The following is a 20,776-nucleotide window of genomic DNA, read 5'->3' as shown; positions in this document are numbered from 1 at the left end:
CACCCACCAGCCATGGCCTAGGCCTGGGACAAAGAACGGTCTGTCACGTTGCCCAAACCGGGGTAAGGAGTTAAGGGCGGGGGTCTGCGGAGAGGGCTACGCGGCGTGCGGGGATAAGCGGCCGTCTCCGGCGATGGAAATTGGGAAGAAGCCAGGGAGAGTTTGGGTGGGAGGGCCCCCCAGCCGGAGCGGGTGCAGGGCGGGGCTGCGCTCCAACCGGAGAGACTGTGGTTCCAGCCAGCGACCCCCGCGGTGCGGGGAGGGGGGGGACGGGGTGCTCGGGGCGGGGGCGGTGCTGGGGAGGGGAGGGGGGGTGATGCAGCGGCGGAGGCGGCTCGGCACCCAGCCACTGACCGTCCTCTCCCTTTCCCCTTCCCCCTTCCTTCCCCCCCCCTCCCCGCCTCTCTCCGGCTCTGGGTCCGCCACACCGGACCCGCTCTCCCTGCGCTGCCCTGGGTCGGACGCCAGGTCTGCGCGCCGCGGCTGAGCGCCCACTCGCCTTGCGGAAAGAGCCGCGGAGCGACCGGCGGAGGCGGAGACGGGGGAGCTCGGCAGGAACCGGAGGAGGTGGCAGTCCCCAACCAGAAGGAGACCAGGAGGCAGAATTCTGCTCGCATCTCCGAGGCGCGCGCTCTCCTGGCCAGAGATGAGTCCTGGCCCGGCCCAGCTCCTCCCCGGCCCGCGGGGCAGAGACTAGCCTGCGGTTCCCCATCGTCCAGCGGACGCCGGGATAGAGGGAGGCACAGACCCATCGCCAGTAGTCTCCAGGCGGGACCTCGCGTTCTGCGCCCCTCGCGCAGACCCCCCGCTCCCGCCGGAGCCGCGCCGGGCAAGCCGGCGAGGGAGCAGGACTGATTGGCGGCCGCTGGCGGCCGGGGGAGGGGGCTCCGCGCGGGATCATGGCAGGTTCGGAGGCGTCCTAGCCGGAGCCCCGACCGGATCCGAGCCCACGCCGCCGCCGCCGCGCCCCCCGCGGGAGATGGAACAGCGGAACCAGCGCGGCGCCCTTGGATACCTGCCGCCGCTGCTGCTGCACGCCCTGCTGCTCTTCGTGGCCGACGGTGAGCGCGGGAACTTCGCTGCCGTGGGGGCTCGGGTGACCCTTGCCAGGGCAGTCAGGGCTGGCCTGCCGGGGTCGCCGCGGAGAAGGAGGAAAAGGAGAAGGTTCCCGGTCTCCAGCAATCCCGGCGTGCAGCCGGGCCCGGAGGGGTAGGGGGAAGAGAGCGGCGGAGGGTCGCCACCGCCGCGGCCCCGGGTCACTGGGAGCGGGACCGGGATCCAGCTGCGGAAAGGCGGGGCGCGGGGCGCGGGAGTTGGCACGCCCCAGCCCAGCTCGGGTAGTGCGGTGGCGCGGGTAAGCAGCGTGCGCCGCTCAGGGCGCCCCGCCGCCCCGGAGGGAAGAGCGTGCTGCGGCGGCGGGTCTCTGTGGCGGCCCCGCAGCTGCTGAAGGAACTTCGCTGGCACCTGAGCTTTCGCGTGGAGCCGAAGGCGGGAAGCGCGCGGCCCGCGAGCCGGGGCGAGCCTTTCCCCTCGGGCAGCCCCAGGCCTCCGCCCCACAGCTGGTCACGCCTCTCTCTTCCCCGCCCCCAGCTACATTTACCGAAGTCCCCAAAGATGTGACAGTACTGGAGGGAGACGACATCGAAATGCCCTGCGCTTTCCGGGCCAGCGGAGCCACCTCGTATTCGCTGGAGATTCAGTGGTGGTACCTGAAAGAGCCGCCCCGGGAGCTGCTGCACGAACTGGCGCTCAGCGTGCCCGGTGCCCGGAGCAAGGTAACGGGGATCCCTGGTCAGGCTGGGCGGTGGGTCACCCGGCAGGAAGGCAGAGCGCCACCCTGTGGCGCGGCCCATCTCCCACCCTCCCCGTCCCAGTGGCATCTTCAACACCACCAGTGGTTACCCCCAAATCGTGTTCTTTCGTTCCCTTCTCCGGAACCTCCACGAAGTCCACACCTCTCCCCTAAGAAGCCACACCTCATCCGGTTGGCCTGCTCTTGCTGGCTGGCTGCGGGCCCAGAGTCTGATGGGTGCTGGCTGGTGAGGAAAGACCACTTGGTCCACTGGGCTTTCCCTGCCCTCTGCCATTCAGAGGTCCCCAGGGCACCAGGCCAAAGAGTTCATCTCCTCTGGGCTGCATTCCAGAGACCAGCAGAGCACCCTGTACAGCGGGAAGCCCCCAGGCCACACCTCCAATCCTTACAGGATCAGGAGGAAGGCACCCACAGCCGCCGTGCTTCAACCCACAGTCTCTTATATACACTGTCACACATGCACACGCACACACACACACACACACACTCTCGCGTCTCCCTCTACCCAGCATCCCACAGATACACCAGACCTTCCATCCAGTTTTTCACAAGGTTTAGAAAAACACAGCAGGAACAGAGATGCTGCAAAGGGTGGAGATGGTCAATCATTCCTTCCCACCGTCAGCCTCCCCTCTTTGGCCAGCAGGTGTGCCAGGGCAGCCTTTCCTTGGCCAAGCACCATGCTTAGCTGCACGCCCTGCCTCCTTCCCGACTCACTCCTGGAAATCCCGAGGTGCTCCGCGCACGCAGCCCCCGCCACACCCCAGCGGTTTTGAGTCCCAGACCACCTACGGAGAGTCCCTTGGCCGGTGGCACATCTGAGTCCCCCCGGCCTGAAAGCTGAGAGCCTAATGTCTCCCTCTCTCCCTCTTTGCATTTTAGGTAACAAATAAGGATGCAACTAAAATCAGCGTAAGTGTGGAGCCCGGCGCGGGCCGCGGGAGCCCCCTTCTGGCCGCTTTGCGCCCCGCAGCTTCCTCCCTGTTAGAAAGGCTCGGCAGCCCTGCTGATGCAGGGACTTCCTCGCAGCCCCGCGTTGGCGGCTGCTCGGTGTGTCCGGGCGCCATCTGTTGCCAGTAGCGGGATCAGTTTCTCCTTTGTATAAATCGAGGGTCCCAGGCTTGAATCTCTTGCCTCCCCTTCACGCCACCTGTAAACTTTTCCTTCCCCTGCGGCCGCTCAGGCCCTGCCTGTCGGCCTGCATCTCCTCCGCTGGAGGAGCGTTCCTCCCAGCGAGTGGAGTGGCTGCTCCTCGCCCGGCTGAGACCCTGCTCCGGCTGGTGGGCCCCACCCTTGCCCCAGGCCTAGCCAGTGCCCTCCTGCAGCCTTCTTCTGGCCTGGGTTGCAGGTCTAGTAACAGGTGTCGTAGGCTTGCCGGGGAGGGGAGGCAGGGGTGTTGTGAGTGGTCTGACCAGGTTTCATCGAGCCGGGGCTCATGGGGTCTGTAACTCAGGGAGGAGATGCGCCCAAGCTTCCTCAGCTGGACGGTGCAAATACCAGGGTCTGAAGACTGCCAGGGCCTCCTCTGGCACTAGGTTCAGAGGTGAGGGTTTCCCAGGTGCAAGGTGAGGGCCACAGATGGGGCACTTCCCCAGGGAGCCCACCGAGCTGCAGGGGTGGGGAGGTGAGCCCTTAGTTGTTGGGAGCGCCAGGCCGACCAGGAGAAGGGCAGGTTCATGAGGAATAGGGAGCCACAAGGGCCGGCAGCAGCCTCAGAGTCCCCTGCCCATTTGGGAGGGTGGAGGGCTAGCTCTGTAGGGCTGTGGGATGTGAGCAGGTATATGTCCTCCGAGGGCAGGGTGGTGTCCTGCAGACACCACTCAGGCCCTGCAGACTTTAGAATGAAGAAGCGTCATGGTGGCAGATGTGGAGGCGGGACTGAAGGCCATGCCGCAGCCCACGCTGCCTGTTGCACGCCCCGTTTTAAAGCCTTCGGTTAGGATGATGGGGACCTGGGGACACAGTGCGATGGGCAGGGCCACCCTGGGCCCAGTCAGAGTGGGGAGCCCCATGCCACGGGGAAGACAAGGGGAGGAAGGAAACCTGAGGGGTGACAATGGGCACACCTCGGAGGGAGAAGTGTTGGGGCGCTGTGGCATGAGGGCGCCACGGTGGGGGGGGCAGCCTGGCCACCCTGGCCTCTGACCCCAGCTCGGCTCTCTTGCAGACCGTGCGTGTCCAAGGCAATGACATCTCGCACCGGCTGCGGCTGTCCGCCGTGCGGCAGCAAGACGAGGGCGTGTACGAGTGCCGCGTGTCAGACTACAGCGACGACGACACGCAGGAGCACAAGGCGCAGGCGCTGCTGCGCGTGCTCTCGCGCTTCGCGCCGCCCAACATGCAGGCGGCCGAAGCCGTCTCCCACATCCAGAGCAGCGGCCCGCGTCGCCACGGCCCCGCCAGCGCCGCCAGCGCCTCCAACGCCAACCACGTGGGCGCCACCCGCGCCGCGGGCCGCGCCACTTCCGCGCCCAGCGGCGGCGACGAGAACCCGCCTCCGGGGAGCCCCTCCGCCACCCTCGGTCCTGGTCCAGGGCCCAGAGTCCCCGAGGTCGCCGCCACGGACTCCGCCGCCCACACAGCTACCGCCACCGTGGCTGCTGCAGCCGCTGCATCGTCAGCGTCGCCACCACGCGGCCAGGCGGTCCTTCTGCGCCAGAGGCACGGCTCCGGTAAGGGTGGGCGTCGAGAGGGGACACGCCGGCGAGGCTGCGCGGTGATAACCCCGGGTGCGGGGCTGAGCCCAGAGGTGGCCCCACTGGGGTCATTTATAGTCTAGTCATTTCTGCACGAGTCCTCATGGTACTTGGTACACTGGGGCTCTCTTCACTGTTTGCCTGTCTTTATGGTTGGCCTCTGGAAGCATTCGCCACTTGTATTTGTGGATGTTGGAGCTGGAGTGTGGGGAGCCCTCTCTGGGAGGCAGGCTGTGTATGGGGGTGCCGCCTGGCTATTGAACAGATGGTCCATGCAGCATGGCTGGGCCCAGCTGGGAGAGGCTGGGTCCCAGACACCGGCGGGGCGATACATCGTCACTCCATCGTCACTCCAGTCCCCATGGGGTCCTCGTGGTGGGGGTTGGGGTGAGGCTGGAGCTCTTCCATTGTTAGGAGGGCACCCAGAGATTGAGGCCTGCTCTCCTCGGGAGGCAGAAGGGAGTCAGAGCAGAAGGTCAGAAACATGGAATGACTGCATCCTCGGAGGTGGGCTGGCATCTCTGGGGAGGAGCGGCCATGGGTAGCAATGGGGGGTATAAAGGGTGGGCACACCTCTGCCCAGTGTGTCCTCCCTCCCAACGCACCATACCGACCCTCCGCCTCTCAAGATGGGCTGCGGAGCTGAACCCAGAGCTCACTCCCTGCTCGACTCCAGGCCTGTGCTGAACCCACTGCTCACTCCCTGCTCGACTCCAGGCCTGTGCTGAACCCACTGCTCACTCCCTGCTCGACTCCGGGCCTGTGCTGAACCCACTGCTCACTCCCTGCTCGACTCCGGGCCTGTGCTGAACCCACTGCTCACTCCCTGCTCGACTCCGGGCCTGTGCTGAACCCACTGCTCACTCCCTGCTCGACTCCGGGCCTGTGCTGAACCCACTGCTCACTCCCTGCTCGACTCCGGGCCTGTGCTGAACCCAGAGCTCACTCCCTGCTCGACTCCAGGCCTGTGCTGAACCCAGAGCTCACTCCCTGCTCGACTCCAGGCCTGTGCTGAACCCACTGCTCACTCCCTGCTCGACTCCAGGCCTGTGCTGAACCCAGTGCTCACTCCCTGCTCGACTCCAGGCCTGTGCTGAACCCAGTGCTCACTCCCTGCTCGACTCCAGGCCTGTGCTGAACCCAGAGCTCACTCCCTGCTCGACTCCAGGCCTGTGCTGAACCCAGTGCTCACTCCCTGCTCGACTCCAGGCCCGCCAGGCCCTCTCCGAACCCACCGCTAGTCTGGTTTGTGGCATAGCTGGGCTCCACGGGGAGCACCCCTCCGGGCCTTGCAGCACAGGGGGGCTGGGCTTCAGGGGCAGCGGGCAGCGGGCGAACCTTCCTGGTGGGGGGAGTGCCCTGCCGTGCCCTGCTCTCCTGGTTCTCAGAGTGCAGTCCCCTTGCCGCCAGCGTCAGAGCCTGTGAAGAAAGCGGACTCTGGGTCACCCTCTGGGTCTGCAGTGATGGACTTCCTAGCCTACCCCTGGCTGCTTCTCCAGCCTCCAGACGGCTGAGACCTACCAGTCTGTCTTCAACATCAGTCCGGTTGTTTCTCAGTTACTTTACACCCCTGTGGGGGCTTCTCCTTGTGGGTCAGGCCACTGGCTAGATTTGAAAGCCACGTCCCTTCTTAAGTGCCATACGGGAACCCACCAAACTTTCCCCCAGGCTGTGGGGAAAGGTGAGTCAGCTGGGATCTCCACAGGGCCCGGCTCCCCCGGCTGACCCGGAACTCTCTATTCTCCATACTAGTTTAAGATCATCCTAGCTGCTGTGACAGATAACCAGCCCCTCCCCAGGAAAATGTATGATCCTAGTTCATGTCAGGTCCTGCTCTGGATTGGAGCGTACGGGCTGCGGTGGCTCTGTTCCATGCAGTCACTCAGGGACCCAAGCCTACTGTCCTCAGCAAGTGGCTTCCAGGGTCGCTCTGGGCAGCAACACACCACCAACAGCCCAGGGAAGAGAGAATGGGAAGTGGCCTTCTCGACCCCCCTGCCGGGGAGAACCAGGCTCTGGTGCTCAGAGTCTCCACCGTTTGCAATGAACTGCCTTCTTTCTTGTGCATGTATTAGGGTTCCAAGCGTGTGTCATTCCTGAAAGGTTAAGAAAATAGCCGCTCCAATCATTTTGGTAGGGCTGCATTCTCTCAAAGAAGAGCTGGGGTAGATGGCGGCAGGACAAGTTCTAGAGGCCTCCCAGGCCTCCAGGTGGTAGATGTTACTTCCGCCCTTGTTCATTGGCCAGAACTCAGTCACCTGGGCCAACCTAGCTGCCAGGCAGTCTGGGAAATGTAGTCCTCGGCTAGTCACAGTCGAAGGGGAGGAGGACTCTTTGGGCAAGGGAGCGGCCTCCGTCTAGCACACAGTAGGTCTAGTGAGAAAGTGCTTACGGACTTGCAGAGCGGTTAGCTTACTTGATGCTGGTTGGTGACGAAAAGACCCTGTCTGTGTCATCCCTGGGCCCCAACAAGTAAACGTGTGTGTCTCAGGCTAGATCGTGCCTCTGGGCAGGGTATTTGGAAGGCAGGTACCAGTGGTGCTTCCGCCACTCACTGGCTGTGTGACTTGAGGCAAGTGGCTTAACCTCTCTGAATGTGTTTCTGCATCTGTCAGATAGACGAAGTAATCCCTGACCTCAGAGGGAGCTCGGTGTGGGAATGGTTGTATAAATGTTTGTTGTCATCACCGTGGTCCTTACCTCTCCCGGCAGGAGAGGACACGAAGGGGAAAGCTAAGTGGCTGGCAGCTGGAGGCCACGCAGTGGAGGCCACAGGGACCATTGAAGGCTATAGTCCAGGAAGCGCCGTGGGAAAGAGATCTTTGACAGTGAACTTGGTAGTGCTCGCAAAGATGTTAATGAGGCCAAAGTCAGGATCACCTTCCTGCTGAGTCTCCCTCTCACCCTGGCGGAGCCTGCATCCCTGAGCCCAGCCACTGGTTGAGCTGACTGCCTGGCATGGCTGGTCAGATGTCCAGTCTCTGGGCTGGCCACGGGGGCCAGCACATCTCCACGGCGATTACCCATCATGGAAGGTGGAATGGACAGTAACCCTCTTTCTGGGAGACCTGGAGGTCCCCAGTCAGCTCAGTTCTGGTGCCACAGTGCCCAGGGTTTCCTGCAAGCTCATGCCCACGTATAGCAGGGCAGCAGCCCAGGCCAGGGGCTCCTCTGGCCTCCCTGGAGTGGGAGGTAATGTTCATTTCCTTCCAGAAAGTGAAGCCGGCTGGGTTCCCACCAGGGCTGACTGGGCAGTACTCTAGGAGTTTGGTGGCCCCTGAGGTCTCTGTCACCCCAGAACCCTTGCCAGATCCCGAACAGGCCAGGAACCATGCAGACCTGTCTCAGAAAGAAGCCCTAGTTTGTCCCCAGCTGACCCTCTGAAGGCCAGGAAGGCAGACCTTCCTCTGGGAGAGCAGAAGCCTGGGTCCTCTGCTCTCTGGGCGACGCTCTTGAGAGAGCCACTGTGCTGGGGGCACCTCTGTGCCCCACTCTGGGCATGCAGAAATGGATCTGATGACTTCTAAGAGACAGACTCACCCCAATGGCCATGACCCCAAGGTGGGGGAGCATTGCCATCAAGGAGGTCCCATTTCGCCCCATCCCCGAAGGCCACCGAGCCTGTGGGCTGTCATCGATGGGTGAAGCCTGCAGGCCGTGTCCGGGTGGGGGGCATTGGTAAAGCTTCTGTGGGGCTGTGGGTCCGTGAGCAGCACTCGGTCCTGGAGCTGGAGGGTGGGGAGCCTCCCCGGGACGCAGCAGGCCAGCCAGGCGCCCAGCTGCAGGGGCCACACGGGGAACCCCAGGCAGCGACCTCAGGCGTGGTCTCTGGAGCTCCCAGTTCTGAGCAGCTGAGAGGGGAGGGCGCAGGGAGGGGCTGCTGCCACTTGGTCTACGGGCAAGTGTTTACGGAGTGCATCCGTCAGAGTGCTGGCAAAGCGGTCGGCACATTCAAACGGGCACAGGGGAGAGGCCAAGAGTGTGGTTTTTTAAGGTGTGGACAAACTTAGGGCAGCCATTGAAGGACGAGAGTGGCCCCCAGCTGGTCCCCAAGAGCAAGGGGAGGAAGCAGTTAGCAGTACCCACAGAGGCCAGTCTGATAGGAGCTGGGGCCTTGGCAGAGAGACACAGCCAACCCTGGTGGTCCAGCAAGGGCCTCCCTGTCTGCCTGCCCTTCCGACTCTGGTCTGTACCCCCCCACACTGGCCGAAACCCTCCTGGGAGCTAGGGGCAAGGGCACCGTGCTGCAGCCTGCAGGGGCGGCCTCCAGGGCTCGGGGCGGAGCAGAGGAGCGTGGGCAGGGGACCAGGGGCACGGGGAATGCCCAGCTCAGGGGGAGAAGGACGGACCCCACCCCATCCCTTCTCCAGGACAAACCCAGAGCTGAGTTTCTAAATAGCAGGTGGTCACGGGGCTGGGTCACTGACCTGGGTTTAATGAACAAGGTGGTCTAATTATCAAGCTGGTTGTAGGCCGGGGTCAGGTGGACCCTCTGGCTGTTTCGGATTAGCAACATCAGGGATGGCCGCAGCCCACCTCCCCAGACAGCCACCTGTTAAGCGATTTCTGAAGTCAGAAGTCCCGGACGAGGCTGTGTTGCTCTGTTGTTTTTAAGTGAACCATGTAGGTAATGCCGGGGTCAGGGGGTGGGGTGGGGGCGCTTACACGAATCCCCACACTTCAGCTTCCGCACAGCCCGGCCAGAAAACCCTTCCTGCGCCTCACACGTGTCACAAGCAGCCAGATATGTATTTTGCACTAAAAGTTTATGTGCAAAACCTCATTCATTTCACGTCCCATTTGCCAAGAGACATTTTGATATTTGTGCTTAAAAATAACACGGGTTGGATTAGCACAGCACAGCCGGCACGGGAGACGGCCCCTTCCTGGCCACGCTCGTCAACCTGGCTCCTAATTAATCTGAATGCTGACCTATTTTTCATGAGCACTTTGTTGCTGGTCGCTGTTGCTGGAAAAAAAAAGAGAGGAGAAAGAGAGAGAAAGAAAGAAAATAGTATCTTTCAGGCAAACCTTTTAAACCGGGAAAGGCGCGGAGGTGAGGCCGAGACCCGCCTCTGAAGAATGCCGTTTGTCACTGACCGGCTCCTTGTCACTGGGGCAAGAGGTTCCCTTCTGCAGGGACCTGGGGCTCCCAGCTGTGGCATGTGACCCTCTAATGAGCCTTGGGGCTCGGGCTCCGAGGAGAGGCGCCGGCCCCCGCAGAGCACCAGCTGGAGGTGGCCCGCTCCTGCCCGGGGCCCACACGGAGAGCATGCTCTCGGTATTTCAATTAACCAGGAGAGGAAGACGTCCAAGGCCATGGGTGTGCCGGCGGGCAGTTTGAGAGAGAGGCTGCTGTTGCCGGGAGCCATCCGGGGGAGCAGCCTCGGCTGTCTCCATGGCAACCACCAACCAGGAGCCAAGGGGCCCTGGACAAGGTGAAGGCACTCACTCTCAGCGCATCACCCCTCCACGCCCGGCATGACAGAGCTGGCGGAAATGGTACGGCGCGGCCAGGCGCTGTCACCCGGTCTTCCCATCTCCCCGGACTCAGGAGGACGCTGTGAATACACAGTCTGCTCTTCCCCCAAGCTCTGCTGTGACCCGAGGATCATAATTAAAGAGAAAATAAAGCTGACAGATGACGTTGCCCCGGGAAGAGAGGCCGAGGCTCTCCAAGCACCTGAAAGAGAAAAGGAAAGGGTTTCAGAATGAAAACGGGGGTGGGGGGGTGGTTCCCAGCTAGCTAGAGGTGCCAGCATCCTCCCTGACAGTGGCCAGCATGGGGGACTGTCAGCCACGTGTCATCCTCTCATCAGCCAGTGCCGTGGTTGCCACGGACCCAGGACAGAGCCGTCTGTGTCCATGGGACTCCCAAGCGGGGATGGCTCCTATCCAGCTGAGGCAATCAGTGGAGGCTTCCTGTAGGTGGTGTGAGATTCCAGGGATCTTTGTTCTGAAGGCCTCTCTTTCCCCACCTGACCCCCGACCTTGCACCCTGTGGAATGAGAAAGTCACACCGAATGGATCGAGTGGCCTTTGTCCATCCCTGGAGGGTCAGCCAGCTCATGGTCGTTCTCTCAGTCGCAAAAAGACCCCAGTTAAGGACAAAACAGCTCCCCTGTGGACTCTAACGATGACAGATGACACGTTGACAGAACTTGCCTCTTCCTGAGCACTTACCAGGTGTTCTGTGCCTGGCTCGTGGATTTCCCTCCTCTCTGCAGTCCTGCCAACCTCCTCCTGCCTTGCTTTATCTAACAGTTCCCTCCCCGGAGCCCAGACCCCTTCCCCGGCTGGGCGGCAGCCCCCGCGGGGCCAGTGGAGAGCCAGCCTTTCTAAATGTCACCAGGAGCCAAACCCGGCAGGGCGCATCTCATTAAACCCGCCAGGTGCACGTGTTTAAAGCTCTGAATATTAAGGCTTCTGCGAGCACCCGGGGGACCACCGAGGTCAAGTGCTGTTGTAATACGATATTGATTAGTTCTGCCCGGTGTGGACAGAGGCAAGGGCTTGGCTGTGGCCTAAACCCCTGCGCTCTACGAGAGATGCCGGCTGGGTGTTAAGACACCTTTGCAGCACGGGGCGTGTGGCAGGGTGGAAGTGTGTGGGGGGTATCATCTTTTCTGCCCCCCCCCATGTTTTGCTGTTACCAGGCATCCCTCGGAAACTCTGGTCCAGAGCACTAGGAAGCTCCCCTTTGTCCTGAGTGGGGGCGCAGGCAGGTGCAAGGTGGCAGGCAGACAGGCCCGGCCCCCAGAACTGCCCATCCCGCCCTGCTCCTGCTTGTCCTCGGCTTTGGTGTTCTCGGGGAGGCTGTGCTATCATACCACGATGACGACGGATGGCCCGATTCGGCCTCCTCTGGGTCAGGGGTTTAGTTGCTGCCGAGCGGGGAGCCACGGAAGTAGCTTCAGGGGGTGCTTGGGCGCCCAGCAAGAGCGTGAGGCCTGCACGTTTCGAGGACTTCCCCCACGCGTCACCCCTGCCCCGAGCTCTGCCCCATGCAGCGCAGACGGGATCACTTTGCCAGAAGGGTTGGCGCGTCCATAAAGGCTGACGGTCACAGGGCACCTCCCGAGGGCACCCAGCAGGATGCCCGACGCCCGTTGAGGGGCTGAGGCCCGGAGCAGAGGCCTAGGCAAGGCCTGCCCCCAGGGGTTGCCCCCTGTGATGGAGGAGAGAGCGCGTGAACCCGGGAAAGCCTGAGAAGAGCCCGGGAGGAAGCCTGACTCCCCACCGTTTCCACCATCTCATTCTTCTCCTGGCATTCCGTATCTTCCTCACTGCTCAGCCAGCCGCTCGTAGGCACGCCAGAGTGTGCATGCCAACAAAAGTCTCCGTTCCTGGGCCTTCCGGAGCTGCGGCCACCCAGAATCACGCATCGGCCAGGCCCTGTGCCCCTCCCCCTTCGTAACAACCGCCCTTGCTTCCCACACCAGCCCAACGGGGTGTGAATCGGAATTCCCTCGCAAGCTCCTGCATCCGTTAGGGTCTGGGTGTCACTGGGACCCATGGTGGAGAGAGAGCGACAGCATCAGACAAGTCACAGACGGAGTCGAGCTCAGCTCAGGGCCCGGGGCTTAGAAGACGCCCCCTGGACTTCGGGTCTCGCTGTGGGCCTCACGCCCCCTGGACTTCGGGTCTCGCTGTGGGCCTCACGCCCCCTGGACTTCGGGTCTCGCTGTGGGCCTCACGTCCCCTGGACTTCGGGTCTCGCTGTGGGCCTCACGCCCCCTGGACTTCGGGTCTCGCTGTGGGCCTCACGCCCCCTGGACTTCGGGTCTCGCTGTGGGCCTCATTCGCAGACCAGCCCTGACTCGGGGTGGGGGGTGGAGCTCACGGTCTCACCCTGGTGGCCAGACCGAGCAGGGGGTGCTCTGAGACTGAGCTCAGGCCTCAGCTGGGGCACAAGAGGGGCTCAGGAAAGATGGGGACCCCACTGGTGGTTGGGAATCACGTCACAGCGGGAGGAAGGTTTCTCTGACCTGAGCACCCAGAAGGACTGCGCTGCTGTTTCGGGACCCCCATCATTTCTTTCTGTGTCCTGGAGTCCGGGCGCGGCCGAGCACCCATCCAGACTGATGCCCGGGAAGGCAGTCCCGGTGTCTGTGTCCCCACTCCCCCGTGGCCACTGGGCCTGACATGGGTCATTCCTTCACTCCTTATTCAAGTGTCCCTTGAGCCTCTTCTCTGTGCAGGAACGGTACTGGACGCTGAGGACACTGCGGGCATAAGACCAGCCAGGTCCTGAGAGTCAGGCACTGATCAAATAGTCACCGACAAGTGGAAATGTGAGGCCGTGGCTGGCTCTCCAAAGGAGAGACCCGTGGGCCATGGGGAGCTAACACTAGGGGAACTTGAGCCCCTGGGTCCCTGAGGGAGAGGCACTTGGGCTATAATCTGAAAGATGGCTAAGAGTTGGCTCCATGAGGAGAGAGGGTCAGGCATTCTGGGAAGAGGGGCAGCATGTGCAAAGGTCCTGTGGCAGGAGAAAACAGGGCAGTACCGAGTCCTGATCAAATACAGCTCTGGCTGAAGCGGAGAAGGCAGGAAGCAGAGCTGGGGGGATCGAGCCAAGAGCAGTCAGGGGTCACACCCTGTGCGGCCTCATGACAAGAATGGGAGCTGTGGCTTTGTCCCCTTGGCCACAGGACAGGGAACAAGTGGGCAGCGGAGCACGATGCTTTTGGAAATGTCACCCTGGCTGCAGTGTGGCGATTGGAGAGCTGGGACAGAGCGGGTGCAGGGAGTCCACATTAGAGACAGTGGCCCAGCCAGTAGATGACGGGGTGGACGCACTGTCTGGACAGACAGACAGGTAGAAACGTAAGTCAGTAGCTGTGGGTGAGCAAAGGGACGGCTGCTGCGAGCACGGGGGGTGGGGTGGGGTGGAGGATGAGTGGAGGCATGGATGAAACGTGAGTGGGAAGGAGTGTGTGTGGGCTGCAGCCTGGGTCTGGCAGGACAGGTGGTCGGGGCTGCCGGTGTGCCCAGGACTGACAGCCTCTTGCCGAGCACGGCATACTCAGCCCGAATCTTGCAGGAAGGAGGTGTCGGGGAGAAAGGTCCCACAGGGGGAGGGGTGCATCCCAGAATTCCATGCCAGCCCTTTCTGCCTGCCGTCCCCAGCTCCCCACCCCTCCACCTCCTTAGTGAGGGCGGGAGCGCGGGACCCAGCCCTCTGCCGGATCCTGGGCACACAGGGGTGGATTACTAACATCCATGTACAAGTGAATGAATGTAGATGTATTTTTTTCCAAGCATTTTAACAAATTAAATCTCCAGGCGGGCAGATGAATCACCGTGGTGGCCCTTAAAGACCCACCTCAGAGAAACACACAAGCCGGGGCTTCAGAACGCAGCCTGGTCCGCGGCACCGTGCTCTGGCGCGAGGGGACCCGGGCAGCTCCTCTGCGCTGGTTTTGTTTAATGAGCACATGTTGCAGAATCTTCAGAGCAGTATCCCTGGGCAGTTACAATGTGTGTTAACCTTTTCCGTTAAATGGTGTTTCTCTAGACTGATCCTCAGAGGGAAACGGAGGGAAGTCTCCAGGCGTCCTCGGGGAGGGAGCCGGGGGAAGGAGCTGCTGTTGTGTCCCGGCCAGTGGCCGTCTAGCCATTGCTGCTGCCTCAGCTCGGCCAGGGCCAGCTCCGCTGAGCAGACGAGGAGGCTGAGGCCCCGGGCCTGCGCGCACGCTGATAGCCTTTAGTGATCACCCACTCTTTGCCTAACTGGAGGGACCTGGGGCGCATTCTGCCTTGAGGGGTATGGAGGCCATGGAGGGATGAGTTGGATCTAAATGGGGCTGTTTCACCCCAAGGACGGGCAGGGCCCACTCATGTGAAATCCTGCAGGCCTCCCGCTCCTCCCTCTGCAGCCTGGGCACTCCAGCACCCCGGCGTGAGTCTTAGATCTAGAACAGGCCCTAGACAGCCTCCTGTGATCTGTAGCGATGCTCTCTCTGGTGCGTGGGCTGCCTCCATGGCCGCAGAGACAGGAAATGGTGTGAGAACGTGTTCACAAGGTGAAGAGAGAAGGGGGAAGAAGCCAGGGCCACAGAAGCAGCACAGACATTCATTCATGCCAAGTCTTCCTCTGTGCCTGGGTGCTCACAGAGGGCTTCCTGGAGGAGGCAGCAGTTTGTTTTGGGCTGGAGGCACAAGTCAGACCTGGACACAGGAGAAGAAGGATTAGCAGTCCTGCGGGGTGAGCCCGGAGTCTGCTGGAGTGCGTCCGAGGTGCTCACAGGGAAAGGAGGGCCAGAACGCAGGGCTGGCGGCAGAGGTGCGGGAGGCGCCCTTGTTACAGAGGATCGCCCAGAAGACCCCGCTGTGGCCGTGAGACGGTGGCTCTTCCTCCTGTGGGCCGAAGGAACCCGTAAAGTTTCCACACGTTAGGTGCGTTCTCTAGGCGTGTGTGAAGGAGTGAGGTGGGCACGGCATGGCAGCGGGAAAACGCTTTGGAGGTCACTACTGCGCGGGGGCCTTGCAGGGTGGGGAGCGGACACGGCCAGCGAGAACCGGTGTGCAATACCGGCCTCTGCCCGCTCACCCCGCACTCAGGCTCCTGGTCACCGAGGCTGCTGTGGGCATCGCCCAGGGGACATCACCCATCAGGAGGTTTGTCTGCAAGCCCAGGGGCCTGCTGCCTGCGGCTGGGGCGGGACGGGTTGGCAGGGCGGGGCCAGCAGGACGGGCCGGCAGGGCGGGGCCAGCACGGACCGAGGGACCCGCCTCCCGCCCGCTCTCCTGCGCCGCGGCCTCACCCACTCGATGTCTCTCTGCGGCGTCGTGATTCCCCGTTGAGACCCAGGGGTGTTTGTTGTTCTCGTCTCTGCCCTAGTTACCAGCACACCTTAATTCTGTGGCAGGAATTAATTCTCTCCAATTCTGTTAGCTCGATGATTCCTGACTCCCTTTGAATAAATATCTGTGAAGAGGCTTTAATTAAAACAGTGGGAGGGAAAGTGGCCTCCTTGCAGGGTGACATCTTCCCACTCAGCTGTGACTGGGCTACCTGGCAGAGAGGGGGGGGGTGCGGCCATCAGGAATGTCAGAGCGAGGAGCAGCAGCCCCCCGTTGTCACACAGCGATGTGGGGACAGGTGGGACGAGAGCCTGGCCTCCTGGATCCCACATGGGCGCTGGCGACGAGACCACAGACTCAGCCAGCCACCGAGAGCCGGGCTGGGTGGCGGAGACGCCTGAGCAGCCAGCAAAGGGAGGCCCGTCGGCACCAGGGGCCGGGGCGACACCTGGCGGCCACCCTGGGCCCAGGTTGGGGTGGGGGGTGGGTAGCCGTGAGAGGGGCTTCTGTTCTGGGAAGGGCAGTGGCTGCTGGTCCTGTAGCTCCGTGGGGAAGCTGCCCCCACCGTCCCGGGTCTCGGGCTTTCCCAGTGGACGCCAAATCCGTGCTTTTATGTAAAAGTCTCCTGAGCCGTATGTGTTTGGTCACGATTTACAATGTTTAAGCCTCTGTGTGCACTAAGCCAGCCCCTTCTGCTGACCGGACCGAGTCCACGAGCAGCCATCTGGTCCCTTTGCTTTGGCCCTGGGCCCTGTAGGAGAGGGCACTCGTGTCCCTCCCCTGCGGCCAGGGGGTGGGAAGGTGGGGCGATGCTGAAGAAGCCTGAGGGGCCGGTCTCCGGTGAGCCCCGGCACTGCGCCTGGCCCTGGACTGCACCCGTGTCGCCCAGATAAGAGGGTGGTGCCTGCCCGTGGCCAGGGCGATTCTCCGCTCACCTGCAAACCCAGGAAGGGACTTCCGGCAGCCTGGCCCCACAAAGCCCGAGGGAGAGCCTTCTCCTTGGCAGGGCCCAGCCGCCCACCGCACACACAGTGTGGTCCCGGGACGGAGCGGGGCAGAGTGGGGTGAGCAGTGATAGGAACAGGGTTAAAAGTCGGTCTATACCCAGCTGCCACCAGCAGAGAGACCCCCGTCCCCATGCTGAGCCGTGTCCTTAGTGCAGCCCTCAGGGCCAGCGGAGCTCAGCGGAGCTCGGAGCCGGGCCACTAGGGGCTGGCCCCCTGACGCAGCAGGAGAACTGACCAGTGTGCCCAAAGGGCTGGGCCAGGGTGCCCCGGCCGCTGGCTGACCTCTCCAGCCCAGACGCCCTTGCTCAAAAGACAGGTTGTGACAGCGAGTGGCCTCGCTCTGCGTCACACAGGATGGGCCTGTCCCCTCGTTGTCCCTGTGCTCGGACAGCCGTGCTTACTGGTGCAGCAGCTGAGTGCACGGGGGCTGCTGCCTCACAAAGGCGTGCGTGTTCGAGGGCGGTGCTGGACGGGCCGAGGCCAGGCGTCCCCGTGTCAACCCGCCCAGCCTGGGCCACAGGAGCCAGGACCAGCCTGTTCCGTTTCTGTGGGCAGAGCCGGGCCTCAGTTGTGGTTGAGTTTTGCTTAGTGTTCTCAAGCCTGAAATAAACCTTAGCTGGTAAGTGGGGTCGACGACCACAACCAGGGAAGCAGCCTCTGAGCACCTGCAGGCCGAGGGCCACTGCCTCTCTGCCGATGGGGACAGGCCCAGCCAGGTCCCCCCGGGGCTGCTCAGCCCCCAACAGGGTGACAGGCCGCAGAGCACCGCAGAGGCCGAGGGCCACTGTCCCCCGGCCGGTGGGGACAGACCCAGCCAGGTTCCACTGGGGCTGCTCTGCCCCCGGCAGGGTGGGGCTGCGGCTCTGTCCCGTCCACAGCCAGGTGACAGACCGCAGAGCACCGCAGAGGCCGAGGGGACCATCCACGGTCCTGGACGGGCGGGCAGGGCAGGTGACGGCAGAGCCCCCCTGGCAGGCTGTCCCCGCTGGTCAGCAGAGGAGCAGCCCCCTGTGACCCTGATGCCCATCGAGTGGAGGGCAGTCCCCTCCGTGCCCCCACGCCTAGGGGAGTCCGAGGCAGAATTGGGGTCATGCCTGCATCCCTCCTGGAACCTGGCTCTCCGACTTGGCCTGTGGGCAGCGTGGGCAGAGCCAGGCCCCCAAAGGACCACCTGAGCAAAGCCTCCTCCTCCACTCCCGTCATGAGACGCTGAGTGACCTCGGGGTCCCAGGTGTCCTGACGGGGCCTCTAGAATCCCGCTCCTGCCGGATGAGCGGGAAGGCCACTGGGGCTGGCGCTTCACCCGCAGTGGGGGCTGGGCGCTGTGTTCTCCGGGAGCCTCCTCGGGGGCTTCGGGGGGCTGCCGTCCCCCGCCCGCTGTCGCAGGGGTAGATGTTCACGTCCACAGCGCCGCCCCAGCGGCCTTGGCTTCTATAAGAATGCTGAGCAGAACAGCGCTACTCGCCCAGTGAAAGAATGAATCAGCACCTGTTCCTTCCGGCCGCCCCCTCCCCGCTCAGGCAGCCTGGCTTTCCCGCAGGGTCGTGACGGGTAAACTTCTGTGTCCCAGCGTTGCTCCGGCCCCTCCTGGGGAAAGGAGGAAGTAGAGAAATTAGCATCCAATCAGCACGGCAGGCAGCCTCCCCTCCCTGGAACACAGACGCATCATGAGAGTCCAGGACAACAGGAGACATTCCTCTGCTGAGCCCTAAGCTCCTCCCACCCCTGCCCGAGAGGGGCCAGCTGAGCCCCAGACAGCAGTGGGTGGCCCGGGGTTCCCTCCGGGAAACAGTGAGGACAGGGACCTGGGGCCCAGTGGCCGAGTGCCAGAGAGACGTCACTTTCCCTCCAAGGAGACAGCAGCGAGGGGCCTGGGGGGTGCGGACACTGAGCTGCCGAGCTCCTGAATTCTAACCCATTCTCGGGGCGCCCTGCAGTCCCAGCTACTCCTGCCCTGTCCCCACGCAGAGCAGCAGGCTGGGTGTTTCCGTCGAGGGCATTTGAATGCCTTGTGCATCTTTAAAACTCTTAAGCACCAGTAGGTGAGACTGTCACAGCGAGAATAATACCCGTAGGCAGTATTTAGAGGCAAATTAAAGTGTCCCCTGCTGTCTGCCGTGTCCAGGGCTCCGTGGGTCGGGCTGGGTCTGCCTGGCTGTCGACCCATGTGCGGTCCCCCCTCCCCTCCCCCTCCCCCCGTGTGCCCGGAGGGTTGGAGTCCTAGTGCACACACACTGGCTGCTTTTAAACACCTCCTGTGTGCCCGGAGGGTTGGAGTCCTAGTGCACACACACTGGCTGCTTTTAAACACCTCCTGTGGCTGCTCGGTCTCGTGGCACTGCCTGAGGGTCAGGATTTGGGGGAGCTTAAAGATCTCAGCCAGGTGATCTGGGTGCCTGTAAGCCCCGCATGCCCAGGACACAGTGCTCTGCCGTCCACACCCCGTCTTCCAAGCGCCTGAGCCTGGGTGAGTTCCACCGGGCACCTGGCTGTCCATCAAATCACCCGTCACTGCATCCACCGTCGTCTGTCCCAGGAACGGGTGACGGTGAGGAACAGCAGAGGAGGACGTGCGTCTTTGGGGCGGCACTTGCACCCCGGTCCTCCCCGCGGACGGATGGCATGGAGCCTGGGCAAGCTGCAAGGAAGGGTGGCAACCACGGTGGAAAGATCTCCACGGGCAAAGCGAGCCCATGTGACTCCGCGCTGCCCGTGCTGCTCAGATGGTGTTTGGAAACGGGACGGGCCCGGTGGACAGCTCAGCCCCCTTTGCACCGGGATTATTGAGCCAAAATGATGCATGGAGCCCTGACTCTCAAGCTGGAAGGGCCCCGCGCCACTTTTACAGCGGGGCCCTGGGGTCTGAGGACTGAGCCTCGTGACAAGGACACAGATGATTGGGGATTGGGGGAAAGGCAGTGGGTTCAGGAGAGCCACCAACCCAGCTGCCCTGGCAGCAGCTCGCGTGGGCAGCCGAGTGAAGGCAGTACCACCTCTGCTTGGCACAGGAAGGCAGGGTCAGGTGACGGGTTTGGGGGAGAAGGTGGGGGACAGGGTTTCCAGGTGAGCGGGCAGCCTCCTCCAGGAATGCAGCCTGACTCTGAGCAGGTTAGCGGTGCCATCCAGGGTCTGGGCAGCCTGTACACAGCCTCTCCTCAGCAATTCTGGGGGAAGCACCCACCTTCCAGGTGAGAAGTCTGGGGTGTCTGGGTGAGCTTTCCTCCACTTCCAACAGACGAAAACCCCAATGACAGACAGGCGGACAGCTGGGCAGGCAGCCCAAGTGAGACAGGAAGGCACCTGTGACCATCCCAAGGGCAGGCCAGGGGACCGAATTTGTGACCGTGTTGGTGAACCAGGCAGAAGTGACCTCCCACCGGCATGGTGCTAGACTCACTCTTGGGGACCCTAGCCCACTCACCTCCACCAACCAGAGATTTCTGAGCACCCTGATTCGACCCCAAACACTGGACTGGTGCAGAATCGCTAGGCTGCCCGAGACAAGGCACTAGTGAATGCCAGGCTGTGCAGTTTATTCAGGCAGGGGTGGGAGGGTCTGGAGTCGTGTGCAATCATGGGGTCTTCCCGGAGGAGGGGGGAATTGGGCCTCAAACATCGAGGGCACTTTGCAGCATAGTATTCGGAACAGGGGATGGGAGAGGGAGCACACTGTCTTTTTATTCAACCAATGTAACAACTGGGACTCGAGACATCCGATTTAGCACACCCCGCATGAGGCCCCGTGCCCCTGTGTTGACCACAGCGGGCTCCTGAAACAGCCCCCACGCAGCAGCCAGTCCAGAGGCCCAGGCTGTGGGAAGTTTCATGGGCCCGTCTAGGTTCTCTTGGGCCACTAGGTTCTCGTGAATCAGGCGCTAACAGTGCTCTCTTCTGTCCCCTGCAGGCACGGGCCCCACCTACACCTCAGACCCACTCCTGTCCCTGCTGCTGTTAGCTCTGCATAAGCTCCTGGGCCTGCTGCTGGGGCACTGACCGGCGCTCCGTCCCCACGGCCAGCACACCCTGGCCGGGCCACGGCGCCTCCTGGACCGGGGCTGAGGACCAGAACCGTGTCGCCGGATGGACACAGAGAGACTGAGAGAAGCATGATAAAGTCCACGTGGAAAACAAATCCGATTTGGGGGAAAGTCACACAAATGTGGTACACCCACAACAATGCATCCAGTTTCCAAAGGAGATGGGGAGGTCGGCCAGCGCCGCCGCCGCGTGCTGTGTGCTGCGGCGTGCTGCGTGCCCCGTGCCGCGTGCTGCGTGCCCCGTGCCGCGTGCCCGTGCCGCGTGCTGCGTGCCGCGTACTGCGTGTCCGGCGCGTGCTGCTTGCCCCGTGCCGCGTGCTGCGTGCCCCGTGCCGCGCGCCCGGGACCACGATCCTCTCCTTCTGTGTATGTTTCCTTTCTCCAGTTCCCCTCTCGGTATTCTTTTTTTTTTTT

At 62.7% G+C, this 20,776-nt stretch overlaps 1 protein-coding gene across 1 annotated transcript; it reads left to right on the top strand.

The window, feature by feature from the left end:
• Positions 1 to 703: 703 nt before the first annotated feature.
• Positions 704 to 20,525, top strand: VSTM2B (V-set and transmembrane domain containing 2B). The gene is made up of 5 exons (XM_066242957.1): positions 704 to 1,061; positions 1,591 to 1,775; positions 2,696 to 2,725; positions 3,981 to 4,485; positions 20,230 to 20,525. Exons 1-5 carry the CDS (start codon positions 980 to 982, stop codon positions 20,316 to 20,318), a joined length of 891 nt encoding a protein of 296 aa, XP_066099054.1. The 5' UTR covers positions 704 to 979; the 3' UTR covers positions 20,319 to 20,525.
• Positions 20,526 to 20,776: the final 251 nt, after the last annotated feature.

Source organism: Saccopteryx bilineata, chromosome 9 (genome assembly GCF_036850765.1).
Source record: "Saccopteryx bilineata isolate mSacBil1 chromosome 9, mSacBil1_pri_phased_curated, whole genome shotgun sequence".
Classification (NCBI taxonomy): domain Eukaryota; kingdom Metazoa; phylum Chordata; class Mammalia; order Chiroptera; family Emballonuridae; genus Saccopteryx; species Saccopteryx bilineata.
The sequence above is the reverse complement of the archived record's forward strand: the minus strand, read 5'-3'. Positions and strand labels throughout refer to the sequence as shown.